This window comes from Sinocyclocheilus anshuiensis, unplaced genomic scaffold (assembly GCF_001515605.1).
Source record: "Sinocyclocheilus anshuiensis isolate Anshui unplaced genomic scaffold, SAMN03320099.WGS_v1.1 scaffold2106, whole genome shotgun sequence".
Lineage (NCBI taxonomy): Eukaryota > Metazoa > Chordata > Actinopteri > Cypriniformes > Cyprinidae > Sinocyclocheilus > Sinocyclocheilus anshuiensis.
In genome coordinates, this window is record NW_015557195.1 from 100,904 (window position 1) to 113,172 (window position 12,269).

At 39.2% G+C, this 12,269-nt stretch overlaps 1 protein-coding gene across 1 annotated transcript; it reads right to left on the bottom strand.

The window, feature by feature from the left end:
• Positions 1–4,112: 4,112 nt before the first annotated feature.
• LOC107678806 (uncharacterized) lies at positions 4,113–10,542 on the bottom strand. Its single transcript, XM_016474214.1, has 5 exons — positions 10,514–10,542; positions 9,824–10,031; positions 7,750–7,894; positions 6,810–7,095; positions 4,113–4,332 (listed from the first exon to the last, which is right to left on the bottom strand). The coding sequence occupies exons 1-5, from the start codon at positions 10,540–10,542 to the stop codon at positions 4,113–4,115; spliced, it is 888 nt and encodes a 295-aa protein (XP_016329700.1).
• Between the last annotated feature and the right edge of the window lie 1,727 nt (positions 10,543–12,269).

The window sequence follows — 12,269 nt, forward strand, 5'->3', positions numbered from 1 at the left end:
GTCTCATGAGTTTCTATTTCAAATCTGAAGAAGATACCATGAAAAACGAGATTCCTGCAACCATTTTTCTGTGACTATGTCTAGTCCCCCCCTAAAAAAAATATTTACTAAATGTATTGAAGGGTTCTACAAAATATTTTAGTCATTATATGTACATACCACTGCATAGTGTTTCAATTATAAAACAATAGACAGAATCTTAGACATCGTATAAGTGATTTATTTGAGCACTAGAAAAATGCAATAAGAATAATTTTTGAGAAAAAAAAAGAATTAACTATGTATGCCAAGTACATCCTGTGATCCTAGACATACAGCATTCACACTGATAGCTGCTCATACAGTCAGTAATCACATGCTGATGGCCGATCATGCAGATGGTAATTATACAGATGGCCGGCTATATAGTCAATAATCACACTCTATTCATATAGACCGCATTGTAATGAAATTAACTCATTTGTAAGGGAATTAATTATTATCAATTCATTCAGGTTTTAAAAGGACTCGAATCTGAAAATTCTGAGTCAACCTGATTAAAGCTGAATTAAAATCTGATAGTTTACACTTCAGGAACTGCTTCAACCCTTCACTGACCCTGCATGTTTTTTACGACCGCAGCTGGTTGCATAGGGGTTCATCAGTTTGTCTCAATGGAATGTGATTGTTTCATGTGTGACTCAATAGTGTAAGTGGGTCCGTGAGAGAGCGCCAGAATTCAAATAAACAATGTTCCGCGTATCTTTGACTTTTTTTTTAGTGGATGGTCTCATTCTGTTTGTGACACTGTATGCTTCCATAACGGATACAACAATAACTGTCCCTGAAGAAATCTGATGTAAACAAAGGAATTACCATCCATATTACAACGTCATTGCTTCGTTGGACTAAAAGTGCTCTATGGGATGTTGTTCAGTGGACCCTTACCTTTCTAACTAAACCGAGATTTACAGCTGTGGATGCGTTTATGACTCGTTATTACGATGAGTCTGGTACGTAGGCTACTGCGGTTTGATTATGCATGTTTTGATGTGTACTGCTTACACAAATTTAGCAAATACATTCTTTATAATCAACAACTGAGAGCAAGGCAGTCTCGGTCGAATGTCCACTTCTGAAGCCAGATTGGTTGCTGTCCAGGAGGTTGTTCTGTGTGAGAAAGGCTGAGACTTGGTTGGACCCAACTCGTTCAAGTGTTTTTGCAATGAAAGGTAGAAGGGAAACCGGTCTGTAGTTGGGTGGGTTTCTTAAGAAGTGGGGTTATACGAGCCTGTTTAAATGTTGAGGGAAAAACACCAGTGTGAAGGGATGTGTTAAGGATGTGAGTGAGTGCAGGTACAACGGCAGGAGAAATGGCTTGAAGGAGATGAGATGGAATAGGATCAAGCGGACAAGTAGTAGGATGATTGGAAAGGATGAGTTTAGAGACTTCTGCCTCAGAGAGTGGAGAGAAGGATGAAAACGTGTGTACGTTTGCTTGTAAGATGTGTTTGACAGTTTGTGGTGTGGCAAATTGTGCACTGAGGTTTGTAATTTTATTAATGAAGAATGTGGCAAAGTCGTCAGCTGTTAGAGTTGATGAAGGAGGGGGAGAAGGAGGACAAAGGAGGGAGGAAAATGTTTTAAAGTTAGGCGAATTGTTAATCTTGTTGTGATAGTGTGTCCTTTTAGCAGTGGAGACATTAGCAGAAAATGGAAGAGAGGAGTGATCGATATAGATTAAGGTCAGTAGGATTTTGTGATTTTGCCATACTCTTTCTGCAGCTCTGAGCTTAGAACGATGCTCACGGAGAACATCAGATAGCCAAGGGGCAGAAGAGGTGGTACGAGCTGGCCTGGAAGACAAGGGGCAGACACTGTCTAAACAAGACATAAGAGTGGAGCAGAAAGTATCAGTAGCCCTGTTAACAGCAAGAGATAACTGTTCAGGGGGAATAAGCGAAGATGAAACCATAGCAGATAGCCGGGAGGGTGAGAGTGAGCGTAGGTTATGTCGAAAAGTGACATGTGGAGGGGTATGTGTTGTATAAGTTTTGTGATTGACACATACAACAACAAAGAACCAAATTTCCAAATCAACATCAATAAGAACAAGACATATGAACAAGAGAACCATTAGCAGGATTACATAAGGGCAAGCAAAACATGACAGGAACCATAACTATGAAAAAGACAAAATAAAAGACATTAAAACATGAACATAAGCCAAAACCAACCGTGACATATCCTCCCTTCGAAGTGTGGCTCCCGACGTACTAACAAACCACCCAAAACCAACAAAGAGTACGGGAGGGTGGAGCACTAGAGGTGGTCCAGGAGGCAGGATGGAGGGCCTGGCCCGTGCAGGGAAACTGGACCTGGATCATGGCATGGAGTAGTGGCGGGCCTGGACCATGGAGCAGTGGAGGACCTGGTCCATGGAATAGTGGCGGGCCTGGACCATGGAGCAGTGGAGGACCTGGTCTGTGGAGCAACCATGAAGGATTAGGGAACTAGGGCATAGCCAGAGACCAGGGTGGAGCCGGCAGAGCAGGAAGCCAGGAAGGAGTTAAAGACCACCAGGGCGGAGCTGGTGGGACCGAGGATCCCCACGGTGGACCAGATGACCACCAGGGTGGAGGCTGCGACCAGAATGGAGCTGGTGACCACCACAGGTCAGGAGGCCATGGCGGAGCAGAGACATGGACGAACCACCTGGCCATGACAGAACAGGCAGAGAGTTTGTGAGCGGGCCTCCATAGCCGCAACATGACAGGTAGAATATCTTTGAACAGCCTCAATGGCTGTAGCATTACAGGCAAGGGGTTCAGGGACGACCTCCTCATCTCTGACTGGACAGGCAGTGAGTTCAGGGACGGCCTCCTTGGCCGTAACCGGACAGGCTGAGAGCTCAGAGACAGCCTTTTTGGCCATGACATGACTGGCAGAAGATTCATGTGTGACCACTGTGGTCAAAACAGGACAAGCAGGAAACTCACAGGCTGGCGCCAACACTGGACTGAGCTCTGGGGCTTGAGCACGTTCTGGAGCGGATTAATGGACTGGAGAGAGCTTTGAAGTGGACTCATGGACTGGAGCAGGCTCTGGAACAGATTCACGGACTGGAGTGCAGTGTGTGGCCCAAACACACAATATGGCAACCGCCATCATGGGCAGTACAGCTGACAGCACTGAGGCCATGGGGTGTGAGAGCGTTGAGGCCACCGGGGTGATAATTGATGGATCCATTACGCTGGCCATTAGTCTTATCTGTCTTGGCCCAAGCTCTGCATATGCATGAGCTTGTGTCCTACAGGCCCCCCAAAAAAAATCCTTACGGGAAATTTGCATTGTGGCCATGGCATGATGGGGCTCTGGTATGGTGGCCATGGCATGACAAGCCTCTGGCATGGTGGCCATCTTGGCCGTTGGCTCTGGCGTGGCAGCCATGATGGGTCGAGACTCAGGAGTGGCAACCATGTTGGGTCAAGGCTCTGGAGTGACAGCCATGACGTGACTAGGCTCTGGCATGGTGGCCATCTTGGCTGATGACCAGTGGTGGAAAGAGTACTGAAAAAATATACTCAAGTAAAAGTACCATTACTTTCCAAAAAATGAAGTGTGAGTAGTGTAAAAAGTGCTTGTCCAAAAAACTACTTGAGTATGAATAAAAGAGTAGCTTATTTAAAAGTACTCATGAGTAGTGAGTAGTGAGCACTGAGCTGCGGATTCTACTATCTTATAATAAACGCTGTACACTGCAATTAAAAAATGTAAAAAACATTGTACATACTGTAATTCACATTATTTTTTTGTTGTTTGTCAGAAAGAATGAAGAATATCTATCATCCAGCAGTTTTAATTTTGACTGCCAACTCTTTAAAATACATCAAAACAACACTGAAAAAACATTAAAGTGATGAAAAGCCAAAACCATTAGAAACACCCCTGCTGTCAACCCACGAGCCATATAACCCGGAGGTAAAGGAAACTGCGCTTTTTGTGAAAATATGGGTACCAGAACAGAACAAACCAGAAGATTCTCCGCCCGGCCCTCCTCCGGGGGAAGGAGTGGCGCTGTTCCCACCATCTCCTGAGAAAGAGCAGTTCCCCTCGTCTCTGGGTTGCCCGTGTCAGGCAGGTCTTCTTTGAGGACTTAGCGCCAGCCTGTGACATGGGGGGAGCTTCCTGCGTAGAGCTCGACGTGCCGGTTTTGATGTCGTCTCAGCGCGGGACAGAGCTGCAGTGGAGGACGCAGGGGGGGCGACCACAGCGACGAGCAGGCTGTTGGCCGGCCCTCGATGGATGGGTGGCAGGAGGAGGATCATGTGAGGGTAAGATGTGCTTGATGGCCTATGACATGACATAGGCATAGGCATAGATATGACACATTATTACACTTGAGAGGCCTATAAAGACCCCATTTCTAATAAGTAAAACCCAATAGTCAGCTCTTATATGGGTCATCCCATACTATATGCAGACCTCATTTGAAACCATTTTACTGCAGCATTTTTGAGATATGGGACCATATGGCGCTTTAGAGGGCTATAAAGACCCCATTTCTAATAAGCAGGATAAATTAATGTTCAGTTCTTATACGGGACATCCCATATTATATGCACACCTCATACGAAACCATTTTACTGCAGCGTTTTTGAGATATGGGACCATAAGGCGCTTTAGAGGGCTATAAAGACCCAATTTCTAATAAGTAGAAAAAAAACAATGGTCAGTTCTTATACGGGATGTACATTTTCAGCATGTTTTAGATACATCACATTATTGGACTTCAGAGGCCTGTAAAAACCTCATTTCTAATAAGTAGAAAAAACTAATGGTACTCTATGCATACCTCATATGAAACATTTGTACTGCAGCATTTTGGAGATATATGTCATCATTCTACTTTATACACATATACAAACCTAATTTTTAATAAGTAGAAAATACTAATAGTCCGTTTTATATGGGACGTCCCATAAAATTTGCATATGTCATATCAAACCATTTGCATTTTGGAGATAAATGTCATTATTCTACTTCCTACACCTATGAAGACCTCATTTCAAATAAGTAGAAAAAAGTTATGGCAAGTTCTCATAGGGGACGTCCCATACAGTATGCACACCTAATTTAAAACCATTTTACTGCACCGTTTTGGAGATACGCGTCATTATTTTACTTTATACACCTATAAAGACCTCATTTCAAATAAGTAGAAAAAAGTATTGGTCAGTTTCTATAGGGGATGTCCCGTACAGTATGCATACTTCATATCAAACCATTTTACTGCAGCATTTTGGAGATATGTCACATTATTGAACCTTACATGCCTTTAAGTAGCCCATTATTTTTCTAATAAGGATAAGAAGTCATACATTTTACTTTTGGATTTTGGGGTACTACAAAACGTGTACAGTGATAAAACATGCGGTTCTATCTGTACTTTGTATATCCATTGTTAGATTTAAATAAACGTTCATGTAAAAATAGAAGACAAAGCATGTAGAGGATTTAGAAAAAAAAATCTAAATTACAGTACACAAGGAACAAAACTTGTCAATGAAGAGAGTAAACAGAAGGGATTAAACAAAAACACGTGGAGGAAATCCAGTTGGAGTAGAGGAAATAGGAACAAGACAAAACAAAGGTCACAGAAACCCAGAAACATAACAATGCTGCTCGTCTATGTACATTTTCTGAAATTTTTTTACATTTTATGTTCATCATTGAAGATCTTTCAGTCCACATAGTCATTGGTGGTTGAGTAGTTATGCTTCATTAGAATTTTGGCAGTGCCAGTCATCCTCACCAAAAATGACATTTGAGGGTATGTTTAAACAGGTGGGATGATACCAACCATGGCACAATGAACACTGCACCATGATTTCTTTGTGTGTGCAGGATGGCACACAATAATGGACACTGACAGTGGTTTGTCTCAACTTTGGTTTACGCAATTTTGCCTTTATTTTGAATTCTATCTTCCCTGTTCTGAAACACTTTATGAGTTCTGCCCTCATCTGACCCTCACGGAACTGACAGTTCTCAGGTCGTGAGAATAATGGTCCGTTGTTAACAAGTAACTATGCAGGAAGTAATAGGTAGTACTACATTAACACCTAACTTAATACTATTAACTAATAGAGAAGCGAGATTAACTAAGCAGTAAGTAATAGCTAATTTAGGACAAAGGTAGTTCCTTATTAGGTATTTGATAATTACTAAAGAAAAATATCGTCATTGAGAACTACTTGCGAACTATGACCAATTAATAAAGAATAACCAATTAATTACTTATCACAACAGTAACGTCTATGAAGTGAACAATTAGCCCCCCCCCCACACAATAACAAAGCATGAATGTATATATATATATATATATATATATATATATTATATATAGCCTATCCATACAGATATATGATCTGGACCATTATTTTAAAGTGAAAAACATGTTAACCCCTCACCAACATGTCACCCTGCAAGAACTATATACAACATAAAAGAACTGCAGTGACTGGGTCTAACATTTTCTTTAATTATAAGCACTGAAACTTTTACATAAAATCATAAAAGAAAACACTGCATAATGGAAAAAATGAACAACTGGGTGTAAAGCACAGTGCAAAATATGTCCGAATTAACATTCTAAAATTAAATTTGGCACAGTGATGACCGATAAGAAACTGAGCCACAGTAATATCTCCTACAAAGACAAGCACATGCACAAGCACACAAATGCTCACTCACACAGGTATTGGCAATTTATTTTTGAGCATACTCCAAAATATTAAACTCTGTATTGTCTTCTAATATCTTTTAACAAACGTCCTAGAGGACCATCACGGTGGCTGTGTCCAAGCCAGTATGTCCACTCAATGCATGTCAAGTGTTCCTTCAACAGCTTTTCTGTCCTATTGCCTCTCAACCTCCAGACCTGGTTTTTATATGTTGACCATGCTCGTTCTATATTCTGGGTGTGGCCTCCATGAACTGGGTCAACAAACCACCTGCTATGATTCACAGTGTAGTGAGTGTATCCAAGTGTGGTCAGAGCTCTCTTGTAGGGTTTCCATTCGTCACTCAAGATGGTTGATCCCTGGCGAACGTCTTGTTATCACTGGAATCAGATGATTTCTTGAGTGCTTTTCAACAAGCCGCAAAATTGGTCGTCTTCTATCACCCTTAATGGCCAAGATACCAAAGACCCACTTTTTTCTTCTCCATGTTTCGCCAGCTCTTCCTCGTCTATACTAAAAAAAAAAAAACATTCAATAAGTGTCTTGCTTTTTCTTTCCCTGTGAGAAGTGTTGTATTAACACTATTACACTTCTGTCTCTGATGACAAACTAAATATTCAATATAACATTACAGTGTCCATACTTTTTATATCTTTGTTTGGTCTTTTAATCATTCAATTAAATAACTGTCTAGAATAGCTAGCATAACTTTTACTCAAGCAAAAAATGGGGGTGATACCATACCATATGGGGTGATACCGGGGTCATATAGCCTATTCCTGCATTACTTGAAGCTCCTTGATGGCTAATGTCAAAATCATAATTGCACAATATTGCCTCTCAACCTCCAGACCTGGTTTTTATATGTTGACCATGCTCGTTCTATATTCTGTGTGTGGCCTCAATGAACTGGGTCAACAAACCACCTGCTATGATTCACAGTGTAGTGAGTGTATCCAAGTGTGGTCAGAGCTCTCTTGTAGGGTTTCCATTCGTCACTCAAGATGGTTGATCCCTGGCGAACGTCTTGTTATCACTGGAATCAGATGATTTCTTGAGTGCTTTTCAACAAGCCGCAAAATTGGTCGTCTTCTATCACCCTTAATGGCCAAGATACCAAAGACCCACTTTTTTCTTCTCCATGTTTCGCCAGCTCTTCCTCGTCTATACTAAAAAAAAAAAAACATTCAATAAGTGTCTTGCTTTTTCTTTCCCTGTGAGAAGTGTTGTATTAACACTATTACACTTCTGTCTCTGATGACAAACTAAATATTCAATATAACATTACAGTGTCCATACTTTTTATATCTTTGTTTGGTCTTTTAATCATTCAATTAAATAACTGTCTAGAATAGCTAGCATAACTTTTACTTAAGCAAAACTTTCTGATGAAGGACTTAAAGGGGACATCGTATACACATTTTCCACAAGTTTCAATGATTCTTTAGTAGGCCTGTCGCAATAATCTATATATCACGCAATATATGTACATGACCTCAATAATTTTTGGTGACGCAATACATCGCCCATTATATTTACTTAAATTAATGTCACGTTTTTTACATTCCACTTGCGCCTGTGTCTTTTGCAGCTTCTCGTACATAACGTGGTGTAGTCATGAAGCGCTAGTTCAAATTTAAAAAATGCTTCAACAAAAAAAGTTTAATCTGCAGATATGGTCTTGTTTAGGGATCTGTGCCTTTGTGCATACGGACATCTGACTGGTCTGCACTCAGTTTGTGATATTCCTGTTATACAGTATTTTAGAGTAAACCGTAGGAATGCAACAATTAACCCTAATACAGTTAGCCCAAGGTTCAATAAATACCTCAGTTTTTTAAACACAGTTTTCAGATTGGTTCTGATGGTTTGGCACAACAGAGTTCTTTTTAGCCATTTTAAATGCTATTTAAAAAAAACAAACTCCAGTATACTTTAAGTAAAACTCCAGTACATTGTTGTACACTGTAGAAAAACATGGACAATCACATGTCTACCTTCAATTTATTTTGAGAGAAGTATTATTTTTATAGATTGGCCATTATTTAGTGCTATGAACACATGTAATGTCTGTTTCATTCATACTGGATGCAAAATGCGTACAGGTCTGCAAAAAGTTGTTATCATGACAGGCCTATTCTTTAGGGTCTTCATGAAATGTCTGTAAGATACTTTAGTTAAACTTCCTCAATGCTCATGTAAAAAAACTCCCTTTTTACCTTGTCAAAAACAGCTCTGTTCACAGTGACCCGTTTCGGTGCATTTCTCTTTAAATGATAATGAGGTACTGCTCACCCCCACCCCTCTCTTTCTTGGGGCATGCCGACACAAGACATGTGAATTGCCTTGGACTCTGTATATGGCTTCAAATAGCTAGCTATCTATGTAGAAACTGGCTGCAGATTGAAGCTCACTGGATGACACAGTTTCATTCTCAGAAAGCCCACTGGCTGCGTGTTTTCTTTTCAGCTTTTCCGAGGTGGCAGATACGTCAGAAACCTAACTAGGTGCAAAAAAAAAAAATGTCTATGAAAGTGAAAATTTCATCTGATGTCTTCTTTAAGAGTTTCTGTATTTTTTGGGCCAAATGTTTGTGCTAAAATATGTTGCTCCAATCATGCTGCTCCTTGCTTTGTTTTACCCTTTCAACAGACAGTTTATTTTTGTACATTTGATTTGAAAGTAAAGTTGCACTACAGCCATGATATTATAGCCTTAAAAATAAATACCTTTCTTTTGTGACGGAAGTTGCTTTCATCTATAATGACAAACTCTGTCCTGCCCCCCACAAACTGTCCTGTCTTTCTCTTGTACTTTCTCAAAGCTCTTTTACAGACCATTCTTAGCTTCTTTGTCATTTTGCTCAGTGTTGCTGAGCTTCCGGCTATGCCATCCTGGATCATATCCACCTGTCGTAATCTCAGTCCTTGACAATATCTGTTAACAAGAGTGAAAATAGATTGTATGTAAAACGATTCACATTGGTCACTGCACTGCTCCTTGCTTTGTTTTACCCTTTCAACAGTTTATTTTTGTACATTTGATTTGAAAGTAAAGTTGCACTACAGCAATGATATTATAGCCTTAAAAATAAATACCTTTCTTTTGTGACGGAAGTTGCTTTCATCTATAATGACAAACTCTGTCCTGCCCCCCACAAACTGTCCTGTCTTTCTCTTGTACTTTCTCAAAGCTCTTTTACAGACCATTCTTAGCTTCTTTGTCATTTTGCTCAGTGTTGCTGAGCTTCCGGCTATGCCATCCTGGATCATATCCACCTGTCGTAATCTCAGTCCTTGACAATATCTGTTAACAAGAGTGAAACTAGATTGTATGTAAAAAGATTCACATTGGTCATTGCATTATCACAATGATGTTTGTTTTAACTTTGCAGAAACATATTTGCTCTAAGGTAAATTATTCAAGCTGCCAATATGACAGGGGTTTTAATCACTTCAAATTAAACAAGTCTATGATTATGAGAATGAAGTTGAAGCTATATGATGAATAAAATCTGCTATTTTGTGGATAAAGTCAAATTTGTGTGAAAAAGGTAATGTTACAACAATTAAGGTGTAGCAATATAAAAATTAAGTCAATATATTGAGAATTAAGTATTATATTGCGTGAATATTTCATAAATAATTGTTTTGATTAAAAATCAGTATTACAATACAGCATTATGACAAAGAACTGAACTCACTCGGTTAACTTACCTGACTGATTTACAATGCATAAATTAATGTCCGTTTACATTTCCTGTAGTTACTGTTTAAATATATTATTACCTGCTCTCTATAAAATCAGTGAGGTGCATTTCTGTAATTCATACCGGTAAATAAAAGTCATCCAGCTTTGAAAGGCGGTCCTGCTGTTTTCGAATATGGATCCAGCTCTGCAGCTCTTTGTAAATTTCCTATTAGTATACTTTTTTGGCAAACATTTGCTAGGAAAAAAACAAACAAAAACAATATGTTAGTGTAAAAGAAAAAAACTTTGTACTCTGTATAAACTCTTAATTCTGTTCCGAACTTTTTTTTATTTCCATCTGTGGAAAGCTGGTTTGAAATAATGCCCATTGTAAAAAGCTCTACACCATGGGTTTTCAGACTGTTCCCTATCCTCCCCAGCAATGCACATTTTAGATGTCTCCTTTATTTAACATAGCTAAATGAACTCATATGCCGTACACTACTCCATTAACTGAGCTGGCTGTGTGAGACTTAAGGAATAGTTTGACTGCACAACACTAACAAAAATGACTATAAATGATTCTTTATTTTTACAGCCCTGTCAACTAAAGAAGCAAAAGAGTCTTAAGAGGTCTATTGTCATCACAGATTCTTCTGATGAGGACCATGTGCGATCAGAAAAGAAAAAGTATAGAAAGGGAAGCAAGAAGACCAAGAGAGACGACTCACCTTCTAGTTCCTCCCAGTCCTCATCTTCCTCCGAGTCTTACTCTTCTTCGTCACCCCACAAGACCAAGAAGAACAAAAAGGGAAAGAAAACACAGAAAAGTGCAAAAAGCAAAAGAGGTATGGTCAGTGGCCTTTCAGCATTCTTTTTATGAATTCTTTTGTGCTTAATTCACTTCCATTCCAAAAATTTAAGTTTGGTAAACTCTTGTCCTGCAAACATGAAGATATGTGACCAATAGGACATTGGCTCAGTACAAAACATTTTATGGTATAACGCAATTCTAAATTAACAGTATATTTTAATAATTTGTATAGAACTATATTATGCTGTTACATATTATTTATTATACTCAGAAGCCCTCAGATATGCATGGGTGGCTATGGCTTTACACTCACTCACTTCAGAATTCAGGAAGTCTGCCTTTACTGGCAAACAAATTTATATTACATCTATATTTATAAATGTATTCATTGATATAGTATCTTCTGGACTGTATGATATGCTCCTCCCATGTAGAGTCTGCCTATATGCTTTCAGAATAACTACAAAATAATGATATTTGGAGAAACTTGTTAAGATTAATGGATTTTAGTGTTATAAGAAGACATTGTTTTTATTAATAATGTACTATAATCTAGCAAAATGTTGTTCTTTGTCAGTATTTTTACCAGAGCAAGTAATAGGAAGATACAAAAAGGTCCTGAGGTACCTGTCAAAAGGATCAACCAAAACAGAGGCTTACCACAAGTGCGGCGTGGACAGGAAAACGATTGTGGATACGTGTGTCATTGCTGAATTGGAGGCCTGTGACATCACAGCGTACAACAAATTGCGTGCTACGTTTCAAAAAGGGCAGAAGCTGTCCGACTTTGCAGAACGTTGCCGACAGTTGTGCACACAGGAACCAGTGTGCACTGCCATAGAGGAAAAAAAGAGAAATGGAGAGCTAATAGACATTTCACAAAAAAATAAATAACGTTACCAGTGGCTGTATGTTCTTACCTAGTTTATCCTCACAATCTAATTGTGTGTGTATATATATATATATATATATATATATATGTGTGTTTAGCCATCATGTTTAGCTTAGTTTTTCATCACAGTTTCTTGAATGTTTTGAAT

What these genes read in the sequence shown, in the direction of transcription:
- LOC107678806 (XM_016474214.1), bottom strand. Translation starts at nt 10,542, where the DNA reads ATGCACCTCACTGATTTTATAGAGAGCAG. An exon ending in ACTGATTTTATAGAGAGCAG is followed by an intron (nt 10,032 to 10,513) that starts GTAATAATATAT and finishes TCTTGTTAACAG; the next exon opens with ATATTGTCAAGGACTGAGAT. An exon ending in GATTCCAGTGATAACAAGAC is followed by an intron (nt 7,096 to 7,749) that starts GTTCGCCAGGGA and finishes AGTGATAACAAG; the next exon opens with ACGTTCGCCAGGGATCAACC.